Raw genomic sequence first — 19303 nt, 5'->3', positions numbered from 1 at the left:
CATTTTTCTTATATTATGCAGTGGCCTCATATAATACACGGTTACAGTATTTCTTGTAACATTATAATATGCCCTGTAATTTTAAATCTGTGCTTAAGTATATTGAACTTATCATAAGGTTCAACAACTTTTAAGATTTGCTCATTAACAGCCAGTAAGTCATGACTTTGCTAGGTTAAGCCAATTCCCTAGCGAGGGCGAGATTAGCCAAACAATACTTTGAATATTGAACACTTGTAGCACCTGCCTATATTCTCATCATCTTTAATGTCACCCATGCATGTTATTATGCCATCCGAACATTATTACATTTCATTCTGAAATGCAATATTGTCCTTCGATAAGCAATTGGATCAGCAGCGAAAGGGATATCAATCAATCATGGCTTGAAGTTTGATTCGTTGAGATAAAGAGGTATAAATATTAATTAGTGTGGTAATGGCTAAGTAGTAGATTCATCTTTCTCTTCTTTCAACAACTTTGTCATTGGAAGCATCGTCATTATCCTCATCATTATCTTCGACATTCGCACTTTCTCTTTATGTTCGTCTTTTTTCTCATCTTTTAAAAGGTTGTTCTCTGTAAACGAAAAACTAATTTTCTCCAGTCTTAATAACTAAATCATGCTCACATTTAAGTTTTAAGATACGCCAGTTGTTAGATAAATAAATAAACTAATTAGACCTGTCTGTTAAATTACAGTGAGTTTTCCAACATAAATCGTCACCTCTGTTTCACAACCAGTAATAAGATCTCCTCTTTTATCATCACATTACTATGTGATGAATAAATTCTAAGCGAATCATGAATTATCTTCTTATTAAATCGACAGCAAAGGATGCTTCTTAAAAATGGTGCTCTATGTTTCATGTACGCAACCAATTTATGATTAACGTTTTTCGGTAGTGGAATACTGTTGTTAATTGCAGCTGCCGCCAACAGTCTGATGATATTCTGGAGGACCTGTCAAATAAGCAAACGTTTGCCGCATGCAAACGGTATCCTATGATGAATATCAAAAGTTAATAGTGCATCAGAGTTTGTAATCCTAGGTAAAGTCTTTCCAAAGAGATTGAAAACATCCAAATTAAAATAGCACGATGTCTTTAGTGTATGCAGAAGAAAACATACTTGGGACAGATTGAGAGAACTGACTTAATTTCAGAGGGACAAACTTCACAGCCCTTGCAGGGGAGAGATATCTGGAGACCACCACATGAAATGGACAGTTGGTAAGATTAGGAGATTATAGTATATCTCAATACCGAAATTTCAGCCTTGCGCTGCAGCCATTTGTAAGCTTTGGCTTATCAAGTGGTGGTGAAGATTTGAAAATATACCAGCATCTCACAGAATAAGAAACTTAAAATAACGCCAAAAAATCATACGCCTGAAATTATATATTTAAAAGGTGAAAGTTTATTTTAAAGGTGTTATTTCTGAAGGTTTGGTGGTAACTTGTTGCTTGCATTTTTATGGTCAAAGGAATACATTACTTTCGTTTCTTTTGAAAGACAATTTGATGTATGGGAGCACTGATGTCGAGACCCACACACTGTGTCTAAAGTCAGTGCACAAAAGCGAACAGTTTTGCAGTTCCCCGAGTAGACTTTCTTGTAGCAAAAAAAAAAAAAATTAAAATTAACAAAGTTATCAACAATTTACAAACCAAAACAAACTTTATGTTTTCGTTTTTATACCTTTTTTATTTTTTGCAACATGTTCACACAATGAATTAACTGCTAATTTTGAATACTATCATCAAAGCTACCGAAATTCTCACAATACAGACACATACTTTACTGACATTCTCTTTGCACATAAAACATTTTTATGAGGTACTTTTGTTAAGCTGTGGGCTGGCAACTAACCTACAGAACAAAAATTGGATAAAGTATATATGAAGCACTAAGAAGAGATGGATGCTTCCCCCTTCTTTCATAGGCTTCTGAAACTTACCACTGAATTTAGCAAAAAAAATCCATTTTATCAACTTTACTGTTTCTTTGTAGTTATATTTTCCCTTAAAATGGTACATCAATATTTTCTATTGATTTATCAACACAATAAATAAACCAAATGTAACAGATTATATTACAGTTATATATAAAAACGACATTAAATATAATTTAATTTTCCAATTATGCAATACTGTACAGTACTTTGGAGAAAAAAATACTGTCTTATCTATATGGAAAAAACCTCGACATGAGCATTCTGGATTGGTGTAGTCGTTGCTCCAGTATTGAAAAGGTAATCAAAGAGTCTCAAATTCAAAACCAGACAATTTTTTACTCATAAAGAAGTACTCATCAACATTCTATATCTAATACTGTATTTGAATCCAAAATCACCCCCACCCCCAACATCTCCAATAATCAACCTGGCTTCCTGTTGTTCTTTTACATGATGCAACAGTTAAGTAGGACACGATCAACTTTTGATTTAACTTTTTACTAAATTTCAACATGGGCTTACAAATGCCAGTGCCCTGGTTATGGTACCCACTTGAACAATGCGCGAATTAGTTAGGAGTGCCATTCGGATTTCTATTTCTTTCCTGCTACAGAGGTGAATTAACTTCTGAAAAGTACAGCTAACAAAGGGAACCAATGAAGCATACTTAACAGTTAAGCTTACTAGCTTTACCATTTCCTATATAGTATCCCAAACAGTGGAGGAAAAAATATATAGGGCATATAGACTATTGGAAAACCAGTACTGTAACCACATGGAAAAAAGTTCATACCATGTAATAGGCAACCTTCACCTTTTGCGATCAATTACCTCACTGAAAAGCATATACTGTATAATCTACCAACTGCTAATGATTTGGTTTGCAATGAAGTTAAAAAAAAAAAGGACCATATCCTAGATCTGTGTATACCTCCATGATCTGTGGTAGAACTGAAGAGCCTTATGAAAGTCAAGAGTTATGTAATTACAAGCTTCGTATTGACATTGAAAGTACAGCGATCTACAAGCATGATACTCAGAGAGAGCTATTCACAGAACTACCAATAACCAGGGTTTATAGTTCAGTTCAGAATCCTTTCAAAAGTTAATGTTTAAACAGTTATGGTCATATATACGCGACAGACAAAGTCTCCAAATTTGCCTTTGCAACCATAAGCAAATAATAATTTGGATTAGTCAGGAAGTTTATAGGACTACATAAAATATATATATATATAAATGTTATCGTAATAAAATCTGTTACATGAGCATTCTTTGTCTCTTATGAATAGTTTAATATTTGAAGTATGCATGATATTAGGACAGAGGTGAACCTGGTAACGCAATTGACCTGGAAAAACTTTATTTAAGAATCTGTAGTTTTTGTTTGTTTTGGGACAATAACTCAGAGTGCATTAGCTTAAAACCTCAAGTGTCAAGTCTTCATCAACTTTAACAAAATACAAAGGAAATAAAAATAAAACAATACTTAACTCAGAAAAGACAGGGATATTACTTGACAAAGTATCCCCCAGTCAACATATAAATGTGCAACAGAATAAATATGGTACCATGAAACGAGTATAGATAAATAAATTACAGAAGCAAGATCAATGATACACAGATACCATAGTAATACAATTATGAAAATACCATACCTTACGAAAATAAACAACAATAACATAACAAGATAATGTTATTAAATACTAAAAATTTATACTCTGGTGCAACATTAATATGTACAGGTAATTTTTGAAAATGTGCTCTGTATAATTTCTAGACAATCTGATACACAAACATAATCACTAATCATTGTCTCAACATACAGTAAATATCACACCCATTAAATTCCTATACATAAAGTCAGACTGATCTCTTGCACATTCTTTCATGTTTAAATAAATGAAAACAAATGTTTCTAGGTTTTATGAAAAGAGAATGAGGATGATCCCTGTATTTTCTATTCATGAAGATGGCCACCATATAATCATAATCTAGACCTTGAAAGGCACACGTAGGCCTATCTATACACTATACTCTTGACTTTAAAAGTATTATGTGATTTTTGTTTGATTTTCTGGGTCTTTGGAATTGTGGAAAATAAAATAGGAGCCAGACCTCAAACAAGTTTTAGGAAAACATGAGAAACACTGTTTTTAAAGTTTGGCCTTAAGGCATTTACGTTAAACTCACATCACCGCTACATTTCTTTATCAGCTGCAACAGTTCTGTTTAGAATCATCTCAATTTCAACCCAGATGTCTGTAGCAATAGTAACTATCCCCAATTCTGTTAAAGTAAAGATTTATCATCTATACTAAATTAACATTAATTAATAGTAATAAATAAATATGTACTCATAAAAATAAGAGAACTCAAATAGTATTCAATAGCCATAATTTTATGACAGTCAAAGATTATTTCAACAGAATTAATGACAGAAACAAAACATGTTAGCGACTGTCTCTGACTTTTTACATATTTTGTTGGTGCAAGCAGCTCAGCCTAGGAGCTACACTCTTCATTGGCTCATTTAGATATAGTCTGAGGCCAAAAGACAGTCCTACAAAATGTTAAGGTTAGACATTAAATATCCACTGTACAATAATCAGCAGCTGCAGTATGTATAATATTTTTTATAAAGCTTGCTGTTTTTAATTAGCTGCTTTTGTCTTAAAACTTATGAATTACAAATGGTGGGGACAATATGGGGGAGGATAATCAGCAATTTTTTGTTCATAAAAATATCAGCTGTTTTTTTAGTCTTTGGATGTTAATCCAAAAAAAGTTGCTAAACACAGTTGCATGATATAATAGCTATCAGATTATTTAAGCTGCATATTGGATCAGACTCATTGAAACCATTAGCTGCTTGTCTCCTTAAATTACTATCAAACCCATTCAATACCAACAGAAAAAATAGTGTAAACAAAAAGAGATTTTCTAATATAAGAATGGAAAATATAATCAAGCTTCTAACAAACATATACTGTAGTTATCTATGAAAAAGTATGACATACTTTAACATCACATGGATTTACTTTTTAAATATTATATTTTACAGAACATATTTATTAATATTTGTTTTTATCCTTCCATATCAGTATGAAATGATCAGAAATATGGATTAATTCCTATTATTTCTTCATGTTTAGACTGACGAGAAATCAGTTGCTTAGTTTTACACACATAGTTTCATCTCATAACAATTAATAATTATATACAATCACTTGCTTATGAGATTTTGTAATACTTTGTATACAAATTACACAAATTATCAACAGAAACACTGTTTCCAATTTTTCCCATGGCTTGAATGGTAAAATAATCAATTGGTATACTTTATTTACATAAAAGGATCTCAATTGATAATAAAAACCAACTGACACAAAGATAACAATTAAAAAAAAAAGAACTAAACAAGGTAATACTAATTTTTTTTTTGTAATTACATAAACACATTTTAAATTTTCAATAACATGTAACTTCTAACATTAATCTTTTTGGTAAAGCTATCATCGATAAAAAAAAAAAAAAAAAAAAAAAGGAAAACAAAACCAGTTTCAACTCTATAAATATTTTCATATCTTATTTGGGAGGGGTGACATTGGAGGTTTCTTTAAGGACATTTACTAAAGAATCACCATACCAGCTTCTGTATACATAATAAAAATTACAGTAACATCAGTTTTAGAAGACATACAAAACTCTTTAAATACCATGCCTAAAATATTTCCATCATCATTATGAAATTATCATGTTAACAATATCTTTGGAATATTGGTATATATATGTTCATGTAATTTTAACCCAGCTCACAAACTGCAACACAAGTACACTTGTAAGTATAGTTGTAGTTGGCAGCCCATGTGCGAGACCTTTCCAAATTGTGGAAATATTCATTAGTCATGACTTAGCTATGCCCTCATTGATTAGACCACCATTCCATGTTTTGACCCAGCCCCACCCTATTTAGTTTGCCTAGTGCCTTTTAAGACTTAGAAAGCTTGTAGAACTTGACTATGTTCTAAGATTATTACACTTCAAGGAGGTAGCCAGAACCTCTAAGTATTGGCTTCACCCTGTAAGCTGTGACAATGTTTCAAGACTTAGACAGACACTTCAAGACTAAACACCCTAAGACTCGGCTATGCCCTCATGCTCCAAGACTTGGCAGCACTCTTTAAGACTTCGCCATTGCCATTGCATTCAAAAGGTAAGGCATATAAATAAGTTTACTGTGTAACAACATTTTTGAGCAACTCCGCAACTCAGGCAACAAGCTCATCATATCGTCGAACCGATTCTCTTGATAATTGACTCGTGTGTAGTCTTCGAGCGCTAGAATGTACGGAGTCTGAACAGATTGCACGCTTTCTTCCTTGTTTGAAGAATCTGAAAGAAACAAAAAAAAAATAATACATCAAACATGTAACAATCACTGGTGATTTTTGTTCATAAATTTGGTAAAATTATAATTTGAATGAAAAGGAAATGAAATGTTTAAGATGAAATAAAATGAAGTAAATTACCATTTTAAGTATGTTAAATATAATCATCTGTAAAGTATGTTTTTACACACATTCTTTTACCTCAATGGTAAACTACCAACTGATGATCTACATATGTACAGTACAAATAATAATAGGTTTTTAAACTGTATAAAAAAAGAATCAACCCAAGTAAGAAGAATAATATCTATTAGTTTATTATATTTTTCTACTAAACTTTTATGTTCAGTATTTAACCAAGTCCATTATTTATAAATTTCTCTTCAACATTTGTGTCCATAAAAAGTATAATTATTATCCAACAGAAATTGATAAGATTGTCTTCCAAAAAGTAATAACTTCAAAGTTAAATCAGCATTATGTTAAGAAAAACAAGAATATTTGAAATTATAAAAATTTTAACAGTGGATAGGTGAATGAATTTGAATTTTGATGACTCATATATGGTGAACCTTCACGTACGTAAAACCGGTAATATTTTTATCTCTCATTGAAATCATCTGCTGCGTTACCCCATCTTTGTAATGTTTTAACTGCGAGAGAGTTCAAAATTGTAATTCATTCTATAGACAAAGCCTTTGATGATTCAGTCTTTAGACAAATTTACAAGTTTAAATTTCTCCGAAACAATCTGTGGGAACATCTGGGGAAAAAGCCATCTCCCTTGAGGGACACTAATCCATTTCAACAAAACTTCAATTTTGACTACTAAAATAATGCAGCAAGTAATTATCACCAGTTAAACTTCATAATTGCCAATTGATTAACTTGATAAACAGGGATTGTAGCTTGTGAGGGATTAAGGAACTTTATTTTACCTTGGTGTAACAGGATAATTACTTTAAGTAACAGGTATTCATTGCGTGTTATGCTTATTGTCCTGAATGCGGCAGCAAGTTTTGTTAATTTCTCGACCACTTCACCCATTTCCTGTTGGAAGTTCTCCATGTCCAGTTTCAAGTCTAGTGTTTTGTTCATGTACTCTTGCAGTCTTATCAGATTTGTGTGAACGCAGTACTCAAAGCTTAGACCCTTTTCTGCGTCGCTATTTTGTTTAAAATACATTGCACGTGTTGCAGTACACATAAGTAAAAGTTCCTGCCATTTGGTTTTCAGCATGTATGTGTGTTCCATTGCAGACAGTTGCGTGTAAAAAGGGAGATGTTTAACCCATTGTACCAGTTGATACACAAGATCCTCCCCAAGAGTACACAGAAGATTTGCGAAACCCTTGTCATTAAAGTTACTTAATGCTGTACTTGGTTGATCTTTGTTTGACAGTTTTGAAAGAGCGGATTCTGTTTGCTGCAAGACCTCAATAAGTTGTGCAGTCTGCGGCCTCAATTGGCGCAGCTCAGCGGTGGATTTGTTAGATGGTTGATGGCTTGTTGAATGTTTTGATTTACTGGCATCGCGTTCAGCTTTGATGGCTTCACGCGCAGCTTTGAAGGCTTGCTTCTGTGCACGGTTCTTCCGATTTAACTGCGCTTTCTGTTGAGCCATCAGCTGAAACTTCTTTCGCAGTTTGTCATAATTCTTTGGTTTACTCTATGAAAGGTAAAGAAATGGAATGAAATATAAATTCATTTTTTACTTCACCAAAATTTTGAGGAAAATTAACAACAAATTCCCAATAATTTTGCATTATGTTCTTTATCCTCATAATTTTATTATTATCTTCAAATCCCTCTTTAAGCACAATAGCTAGCGCCATCAAATAATATTTCAAACACAGAACTTTTATTATTTAATTATGTGTAATCAAAAATTTATTTAGTTACAAATATACCTTATAGGATAGACCAGTATTTCTTCCACCAGGCATACGGTCTTCTCTCACAGCTGTAATAAAAACAGACAAAATCATGAAATGTGAAATTTGTACATTTACCGGTACTTGAGTTCATTATAATAAATAAGAAAACACCAAGTAAAATAAAATAAAGAAACTATTACATATTACACAGTTTTACAATAATAATTAATACAGCATTTGTAAATCCGGCAGGCTACACTCGCTTAAATGTAAAACAAACAGATGCAGCAAATTCCTTTGTTTATAATTCAGTACACAGTACTCTGCATTAATTTAAATATCGAAGGACTTTGTAATTGCAATGTCAAGTGATCTGTATTAATTACATGAAAATTAGCAGTAACCATATTTTATCAAAAACACAACTTTTTTGTGGACCGCATTTTATATATAGTTCAATGTATATGTTGTGTCTTCAAATTAGTTTTAACTGTTCTTTGTTTAAATAATAATAGAATATGTTGCTTAAAATATCAACATTTACTACATTTATTATATTTTGTATTAAAAATGGCTTCAAATTGCTTGTGATTTATTTCACATATTTTGGGCTCCTGATTTATCTTTGCTGTAACTATTAAATATGGATTTTTTTAAATATTCAAATCGGTCTGGTTGTTGTCTGGGGTTCAGTCAGTAAAGTGGTCTTATAAAATAAATTTTCAAATGGTCAGCTGCACCTCAAAGGGTGGAAGATCAGCATGCTGACCTTAACCTGATGGCACTGTCTGCTACCCACTTCCTTTTTGGTTTGCTTCCTTTTTTGGGTTGCTTCCTACTTCATCGGTTTTCACTTCATGATTTTATTGGCGCATAGGTAATTGCATCTTATACTTTAATTGATTGATGTCAACAATGCCTCCTTATTGTCATAGTATTGTAAATGTTAATGTACAGAAAAAAAAAATTATACAAGATTTTTCAAAAACTCCATGTTAAACCAATCACAAAGTAATTTCTATCAACTTTAACTAAATTATTCTTTTTAAAATTGTAATAATTTTGAAAAAGATACAACAGTAAAATAAATAATTACATACTGGTAATTATACCATTTGATACTTAAATAACCTAAAAATGGTAATTTTTTAAGTTTAATCTTTTTTGTCATACATTATGTTAGTGTCCTTGTGCCACCTGTCACTGGACAATGCATACAAAAAAAATAAATTACATATTCCACTTTAATAACATAGTTTTCTTGTAAATTCTAGTGTCCTTGGGCTAGCTGACACTGGACAGTGCATACATTAACATCAAAGGAGGTAATCAGACCAAGATCAAACCAGGGTCACCCCTGGCTAAGTGACCAATGAATGAATGAATAAATATACCAATGAGTAGTACATTTCTCAATACAACAATGATAGCTGGAGCACAAGGATGCATTCATACAAATTCTCTGCATTAATTATTCAAGGATGGAGGTAGTTCTAATCAAACAAAGAAGACTGACAATGAATGGCAGGGATGAAACATGATGGTATATTTGTTTATCTACCAATAAAGATACACTGACTGCCAAAAAATAAGGGAAATCTCAAAATTAAATTAGAAGTTTTTTGCTTATTTAAAGTATTTTACTACAAAAATCCTTAAATTGCCAGGAAATGTAAGGGTGTATACAAAAGAATACTGGAAAAGTATTACTTAAATATCTGTTCTTATCATAGAAACTTGTTCTCATTCAGTTAATAACTAACTTATACAAATTAACAACCTCACTACAGAATTTTTATTATTTTAGGCTCTGTGAATACAGTGCGAGTCTGAAATATTAATAGAATTACCTTAAAAATGATTATTACCTAACCTACTTGGAAAAGTGACAAGAGATTTCGGTTTATCAGTCCAATGTTATGCCAGTGTACTAAATTAGAATGAAGGCATGCATGTGATAAAACTGCATTGAAAATTATTATCTAAACATGTTATTTATTTCAACGTCCCTTTCAACAACTATAAATTGGAATTATGACAAGTGATGCATGTGGGTAATTACTACAGCAAACGGCCACATAATGCAAAACTATATATATATATATATATATATATAAATTTAAAAAGGCAAATGGGAAAAACCCATAAAACAGCGATCGGCCACATAATGCAAAAGCAATTTAAAATTAAAACAAAAAACGGAACAGTAGAGAAAATCCGATCAGAATGACAAAATAAACTAAGCATCCACTGGAAGGAATCCCAATATCTGCAGACGGATCCGTTTCGGCCTTCCCAGGCCTCATCAGTGCAGCTAGGGTACAGACCCAAACAAAACGTTCGACCAGCTTAGGTATGGCCCAAACTAGTCCCACGACCACTAATGATTACAGAGCCAAACCAAGGCTATATATATAAAATCATATGTCATAAGGCCCAAACAAAAAATGATCACGGTATTTTATCACCCTTGCCCGCATGTCTTCTATGGTATTAAAAAAAAAAAAATCAAATTTGGTAATTTATATGGTGGGATTTTTGTTTTTTTTTTGCATTTTTTAGTAAATAGTAGAAATTATTTGTATCAATCATGTATTTTACTTTGAATATCAATGCACCAGCAAACAACAAGGGAGATATTTGGCTTTAGCAAAACACAAAATAAAAAGCCTTCCTCCATCATCAGTTTTCCAGCCTAGATAGGGGGATAAACTATTAATTTGTTTATAGGGCCAAATATCAGACTATACAGAAAGAAATTAATAAAAGATTTTCATATTTTTATTTTTATAATTTATAACTACTTTTATATTTTTAATTTTGAATTAAACATACTTCAATCAATCGCATACTCCTGAATTATATTTGTATTAATGAACAGTGATGAGAGTTAAAAGACATTGTAGACACAAAGACTTGCAGTATGATATTGATTATGATAATGATTAAATTTGAGTTGAGATTATTATGCAAGTTGAACACCAAAATATCCACTGACTAATTGTAAATACAAGAAAATGAATTGTTGCTCTGAAAAATGACAACTGTGAGACTAGAGCATAACTGATTTTATGTTTTATTCTTTATTAGAATGTTGTCAAGATGTTCTAATAAACAACAAAATTGAGAATCAATTATGGCCTCACTCCTGCCACTTACTGACGTATTTCATATTTGTCGATGAAAAAATGTCAAAGTAGTTGATTATTTCTTGTGATTACCTGTTAATTGTGAGTGTGTACCATTCTGTGTGCTGTCACCATTGAAAAGGTGAAATATAATAAAATTATTATCACTATTACTGTGAGACGTCTTCCCATATATGGCCTACTTAATTTTTCGAAACGTATGTTACTCTATTTTAACTGTAGACTGCAGAACATCTATTTATTATCTTAAAATAAAGTGCAATGCTATATAGTAATTAGGTAAACAGTAACACTGTAACCAAGTCATCAGTCCAGAAAAGTAGTCTCAATTTTGTTTTTGTTTTCTATAGAAAAAGATGAGAAAGGATTAAGAATCGTTTTATAAATTTGGACTTATTGACAGTACAGGTTTATGTCACTGATGTATTCCAGAGTTCAATAACTGACTGAAGGCCTAGAAGATTACCTTAATTTTCAATTATTTAGATCAGTGTTAGTAAGTCATCTCTTTCTTTCATATTTGATCCCTTTCTAATACCACCTAATAGTATTTATGTACAATACATAATCATAAGACCTCTAACAAACAAAAAAGAAAGAAAAACCAGGTAAACATTCGGCAAACAGTTGCATAACATTCAATTCAACAAGAGTGAATGCCCAGTGCAGTATGTGACCTTCTCAGTGGACGATCACCCTTCTTCATACAATGATAACATAGCATTTCTTTAGCACATCATATGGTTATACAATAGGCCAGAAAATGTTAGCAGCCTTGTAAGTCTGGTCAAGCCAATACATATCCTTGACAACATGGCTTCTGATCAGCTGGAGGCCTTGGATATAGCTCAGTGGACAAACACATTGTCAGATGGTGATCTGTGGTCAGTGACATGATTGGTCACTTTCTAGGCTTTTAGCTTGGACAGGTATTTCCCCATATATGCATGTTGAAAATGATCTCTATCCATCTTTTGATTAACAGTATTAAACACAAAGTTGGTTTTTAAATAATATACATTACTGTACATAAGCTATAACATAGATGTTAAAATATTGGTTTTAAAAAAATGGAAACGCACTTCACTCTAAAGCATGGCTACTGTACATTACCGCACTATTGCAGAATATTCCAGGCAATATTGTGGTTACACAGCATTTAATTTCTGACTTAATTATATTACCGCAATATTTCTGTTAGTTTGTTTACCACTATATTTGAATTGATTGATAGAGTATAATATTTTGGATGTGCAATCATAGCGTTCAAATCATAATCAATTAAATTAAATTCATTTGCATATTGTTGACTAATTACTCACCACAGCTGGACATACCATAAGCACACATCCTACACAACATTAATGAGGTGATGGCTTAAAAGTGTATTGTCCACTAGTGGCCTTACTATGTCTTACTAATATTTGATAAATATTGTAAAAAATATATTCAAATAGCATGGAATTTGAGACTCAATATATATAAAATTGTTACCTAAGGAAGTTCAAATTACCTAAATACCACCTCTATTCAATATAATTTTTTTTTTTTTTTTTTTTTTTTTTTTTTTTTTTTTTTTTTTTTTTTTTTTTCTTTTTTTTTTTTTTTTTTTTTTTTTCTCTTTTATTTTTTTTTTTTATACATGTGATGACATAGTACTTAGATTAAGTTTTAGTCAAGTTGTTTGACTTTTTTACTTTTCTTTAATTAAGTTTTTTCTTAAATTTACTGTTACCTTCTCTTTTTTGGATGCACCACCATTTTGGATGTGTGCCACTGTAATGAAAGTGATTCCAAATAAAAACTAAAACTAAAACTATGTCTGGTTTTATGAACTGACCATGAGATTGTTGGTGTGGTTTGCATATTAGTGTCTGTGGTTAAGTGAAATAGAGACAAACCATGGACAAACTAAGGTCAAAGGACACCATCCCAAAGAGAAACAAAAGTGTTTTAATCCTTTCCCCTTCATGTCCATGCTAACATGAAGAACAAAGTTCAATCAAAACCACCTTGATACTCTCAAATGACAATCATTTAGAGAGATTAGTGGGAAAAACCAATCAAATTATCTATTGTTTAGATTTAAATGTTATTTTTGGACAATATGTTCTTTTAAATTAAACATTCAGAATGATAAAATATAGAATTACAAAAAAAAAAAAACAATATGTTCTTTTAAATTAAACATTCAGAATGATTAGATATAGAATTACAAAAAAAAAAAAACACTTAGAAGTTTAAAAAATATTATGGTCATAATATTAATGATGATGATATATGATGATTATTATTATTATAAGGATATCGATGATAATGTTTAAATAGTTATAGTGCTAACAAATAAATACTTTCAATTCAAATCCGATACAAACTTAAACAAAGGGGCATAATGCTATCTACACCAAAGACAATAGGGAAGAAAAAAAGGGACAAAAAAGTACAAACAAAAGAAGTATTTGACAGACTTTTATTTTGTATTTTTTTTCCAATTAAAAAGATATAGAAAATAGACCGAGAATGAAAATATTTAAACTTTACAAGCCAAATAATCATGAAAAATGAAAAAGTTTTTCATATTACTTATATCCCTTAAAAATCAGCAACTGTGATAAGACACGCCCCCTCCAGCATCTTTTGAGCAATTCTCTCATAAAAACAATAAAAACACATTTAAAAAACGCTCTCCACGGCACATTAACTTCAACTGTATGAAGACCCAGGAATGAAAATCCCCGGAATTACATTTTGATATAAAAGCAGACATAAAAGCAATTAGCACTTTGAAAAATAATGAAGAAATTATGCTGTTTCTGATTGACGAGTATCTTCAACTTGGAGAGGTTATCGCTCCAAAGGTCGCCACTGCACTAGGTAGTAAGATGCACAAATGGACAATTTAACCTTTCTTATCTGGGCTTTTTGTTTCTCAAAAATGATGTCATCAAATATACTTGACAGATAGAAACTTAACACAGAGCAACAAAAGTCATTTTAAGCTCTTGTTGAAATCCACGTACATCTTTTTTACAATATAATCTTAATAAAATTTACAAAAAAAATCTGCTTTATTAATTAATATACTTTCTCAGGCCATTTTATGGATTTCCCCCACTATATAACCTTATACTAAATAAGCCAAAAACACTGCAAAATGTCGAATAAAACCTTGAATATAGCAGTAAGCCTACAATACCTAAAATACATATGGTAGCTACCATGTATTTGTGGAGACCGATAGAAAAACACTACATATTTCTCCCCTTGCCAAAAAGCTTGGACACAAACATGTATTTATTTGAGTAGTATAAGATGTTTTTCTGTAGTGACTGGCTAAACTATTAGATTAATCAATTCCTTTATTGTTTGTTCCTATTTTTCATTTCAATTGTAAAGCAAGGTATTCGTTTTTTGGCGATAAATTTTCAGACTGGCAACGTTAGGGAGTCATCTGTCTGGGATCGACCATAACACTACATCAACGTTTTAATATTTAACCATTGAGTATAGTGTTTGCGCGTGCATTACCGTTGTAGTTGCTAAAGGAGGCGAGTGAAACGAGTTGTTTACTCTGATGGTCATTGGGTAAGGTTCAATAACATAAAGGTCATATGATAAATTAATGTTCAATTTTTACCACTCATTTTCAGCTGCGTTTGACCTAGAAACGAGCAGGTTCATTGTGGTCACTTAGGAAGTTAAGTGAACAGGCTTAAAGCTGTGTTAACTTAATTTCTAAATAACTCTAGTGGCTCAGTCCTGTTTTGCTGTTGTAAGTACTGTTGGCCATAACCAGACCTGATGTGACCAGTCTAAAATATGGTGTTTCATAAATCATAAGAATTGCATCACTTTTTCTCTTAATTTGAAAACCTTTCTTGCGAGTTACAATAACTTCTGTCCACCTTATGATAAATTAACTTTAAACAGTTGCTGGAAAATCTACAGTTAATGAAACTGTGCATAAACAGCCATGCTGTAGTTTGTAATACAAGAAAACAACTAAATATTCAATTTCTAGAAATCTAAAGTTTTATTAATTAGTTATTAAGTTAAAATCTGTTTCCATATTTCCAAATAAATTATTAGCAATAAATTCCAATTCATTTTGCTTTTTATGTATATTTTATCATCATTTCATTTTAATATATATTTAAATATAATATATTATGAAAATAGATATGAAATAAATTTTATAGAAAACATATTCAACTTGGCAACTCTCAGTCTTAAACTTTTTTTGACTAAAATGTGTGCGCATGGGTGATTGTTATGAATGAAAATATAACATTTATCAGTCCAAAAAATGTAACTATACATTTCCAACATTAAAAAAACAGAATACCACATCCATTTTTGGAAATTTTAAAATGGTGCATGTTTTTCACTGCTGTTATGATAACCCAATTCTTGAACATATAATTTTATTTGAAATCCATAAACATGAATGAATAAACACACTGCGTAAATCCGAACTAAAACAATAAAACACATGCTACTGTTCTAGTTATTATTCAGATAGAGTGTTCAATACTAAAAGCAAGTTGCAATAAAATTTAAAAAATAAAAATAATACATTTACATATTTCAATTGAACAAAAGAATTATTGCATTTATAAAAAAGTATTGTCTCTATGAATGAACAGAACAACCTTGATAAAGAATAATTCAAATAAATCTAAAATAATCTGCGTAAAATACACCACAAAGGTCAAATATATTGTTCAGCGTAGATTAAATAAAAATTAATTTATGTATAAAATATAACTTGCATAAATTACTAGGCTTAGGATTTCCAGCATAAGTAATATTATCCATATTTATAATAATAAGCAATTAGTAGAGCTCCGCATAGTACACTATAGAAAAATTATTATACGTAGGTTAGATTTAATGCTTGAAAAAATTTCCTGAGGGCCTGCAAGGCCCAAAGGAAATTTTTTAATGCATTAAATCTAACCTAAGTATAATAATTTTCCATTAGTGTATGATGCATGTTCTACTAATTGCTTATAATATTAATTATTAATAACAACAATACTATACCTATACAGTACTCCCTGGAAACAATTCCTATTAGGATTTCGAGGGTTACACTTACAAAATAAGAACAAATTGAGGCCGAGATAAAAATTTCAAATGAAATTCTTATTTTTTTTTAAATAGAAAAACCAACAAATCTTATCTGTACCTTATTTGCAACAGATGTGACTACTATGTAATACCATAGCAATACCTTCTATAATACAGTACAGTAATATAGCCTACTGCTGTAGAATGATCATTTTTCTACGTTTGAAAAGTGTGTAAAATAAGAACAAAATAAGAACATTTTGAGCCTTGAAATTAGCAAAAAATTAAGAACACTGAGCCTGGGCAAAATTTTACTGGTTCTTATAAAAAAAAAAAGTGTATTCCAGATATCGTAGCTTTTGACTGGTTCTTGGAATTATTGCTTGTTTTTCATTTGTTTACGATGTATCACATAATTCAAATCAAAAGTACATCAATAAATGTTCAGATGCTTTACTGTGGACAAGCTATTTAATCATTGTTTTCAAAAAGAATATGAAAACACTCAAGATGTTTGTATTAGCTAGCATGGTTTTTAACATGGTCCTACATATTATTTTTGTAATAACCCATTTCTTAAAATTTGTTTATGTACTTACAGTATGTTCTTCTTTGGTTATGTTGCACTATGTCTCAGAATATATTTACATAGATATATGGCACATTAATAAAAACTACTTCATTTTAAAATGGAAATGTATCACCATTTGTTTTTCACAAGGCAGTTTTGCTTCTAAAATACAAGACCTAAACACAAAAAATATTACAAAGTTTGCAATAACAAATTCTGAATAGCTGTCTTTTCAAACTATTTAGACAATTTAGTTTTAAATCAGATTTGTTGTTTTGTTTTGGGATGTAGTTTATTAAAATTAAGGGTATCCATTCGATGTATATTGCTGTAGTATTTTATGCGAATAAATAACCATTGATGGCTTTTTTAGCCTCAATAAATTAAATTGAATTGAATTTAAATAGTTATATATAAAATGATATTAAATGAATCACTACAATTCATTGTCTGTATAAATTAGTGTCTATTAATATTATGATGATAATTCTCTTTGTTTTGTCCCTTATATCTGATTATGTTTAATGTCCTTGCCAATACAAATCAAACTGCTTGTCATTGACAAAGATACCAAGGATTTGGTCAAGGGCTAATTGAGAGATGTTTATTCATAGAAATTCTCTTGATGTGAGTGAGTGGGGTGTGGCTTTATTTAGCCTACTGAAATTTCACAGAAGACTACAATGTATTACATATTAATTATTAACCCTAAATATATAATGTACATAGACCTTTGACATGTTGAAAGCCAGTTTACATATTATATACAGTAGCCAGTGTTTTTTTTTTAGAAGTTTAGGCAAACTTTACCCAGGAAAATCCCCTAAAAATATGCATTAAACACTAAAACAATCCCTCTAACCAGTAAATGTTTTTTCCTCTTTCCTTCACATTCAAAATTACTTTTCTAGAATAGTTACAATAATAAATCAGTCTAAAACCTATAGAAAGGAAAAGAATCATAATGCACAAAAGAAAACAAATTTTCAAGGAAATTTTAGAATAGGAATGGTGGATTCTCTTCCCTGTCCACCTCTGTCTCCTGAATTTTGTTTAGTCCCGGGGATTGGAACATCTGTAATTATGATACAGAAATATTGTATACGATATAACATAGATCAATCTTTAATTTCCTATTTGCTGTTTTTGAAAAAGATTCTACAGCAATTTAAACTTGGAAAGGTAATAGACGATTTAAGTCAGCTATTGTCATGGACTTGCATGTATACGGCACTCTTTACAAAGTTGAGTATATAGTAGGATAGAGGATGTCAATACTGTCAATTGCCAAAGCCTGGCACTCCCACGAGGAACATTTTGCTCACAAGAATGATTGAAATGTACAGTTTAATGACCACATAATAAGAATGATTTCCTTCAAGCTACAGGATATAAATAGCTATTATTAGAAATAAATAAATATTAATAATAGAAAATTTATTATTACAAACATTTTATTGTAGCGCTGTAAGACTCCAAGGAGCTTGAGAATTTCCTTGTCGGAATTTAGGCAATCATTTAGGCAAGTAGGCAATCATTAGGCAAGTAGGCAATTTCTGGGGGTGTGACGCTTAGGGTAAATAGAAAAATTTATTAGATTATCACTCCCACCCGCATCAGAAATTTTGAAAATATTGATATGGGAATAATTTTATTTTTATTTATTTATTTAATTTAATTTTTAATTTTTTTTGTCGCATCATTTATTTTAACTGCATACACAACTTTCTGTCCCTAAGTGGGCATCGGATCGTTAATGCACAGAAGTGGGCATCGGATCGTTAATGCACAGCTTGTAGAGACTCGCGTGTTCCACACAGTGCGGCTAAAAACAGGCAACACCGTGGTCCTTACCTGAAGAGACTCGCCCAATGGGCTGATCAGATCGTTGATTCACAATTCATAGCAGGAAGACTCACATGTTCCGCAGAGACTCTCACTGCTAAAAATAACTTGTTAGATAAGTGGACTGTCTTCCTTGTGTGATGGGTGTGTGGTTGGAGTGGTTGTTGTTGCGCAAAAACTAACTTATGAAAGAAACTTTAGGCAAAGGTTGGCCTAGCTCGAGGTAAAGACCAAAGCCTAGGTGCCTATACCTACTAATAGGGTGTTCCCTGCCTTTCTTGATGCTCGAGTAATGTCTGATTTTTCCACAATATAAGCCTAGTCTAGTTTTGGATAGGCCAAATTGAATCACAGGGCAGCAGTGTTTTAAATGCATCTGCCACTTTGAAAAACGATGTCATGTTCATTCTGTTCATGCACATGGAATCCCCGGGTATAATCC

At 31.2% G+C, this 19303-nt stretch overlaps 1 protein-coding gene across 2 annotated transcripts in view; it reads right to left on the bottom strand.

Moving 5' to 3' along the window:
- Window positions 1–1679: 1679 nt before the first annotated feature.
- LOC117107888 (hormone receptor 4-like) overlaps window positions 1680–19303 on the bottom strand; it is a 24834-nt gene continuing 7210 nt past the window's right edge. Inside the window, exons 3-5 of one of the 2 annotated variants that reach the window (XM_033249726.1) lie at window positions 8257–8309; window positions 7286–8015; window positions 1680–6351 (exon numbers count right to left, since the gene is read on the bottom strand). In XM_033249726.1, coding sequence (XP_033105617.1) covers window positions 6140–6351; window positions 7286–8015; window positions 8257–8309 — 995 coding nt within the window. In that variant the 3' untranslated portion in view covers window positions 1680–6139. Of the gene's footprint in view, window positions 6352–6555; window positions 6576–7203; window positions 8016–8256; window positions 8310–19303 lie in introns of those variants that run through there. The other variant, XM_033249732.1, reaches the window with a different exon arrangement.

This window comes from Anneissia japonica, unplaced genomic scaffold (genome assembly GCF_011630105.1).
Source record: "Anneissia japonica isolate Jap-2015-1 unplaced genomic scaffold, ASM1163010v1 scaffold288091_len1417266_cov198, whole genome shotgun sequence".
NCBI classification, from domain to species: domain Eukaryota; kingdom Metazoa; phylum Echinodermata; class Crinoidea; order Comatulida; family Comatulidae; genus Anneissia; species Anneissia japonica.
Note: the sequence above shows the minus strand (reverse complement) of the source record. Positions and strands in the feature narration are given on the sequence as shown.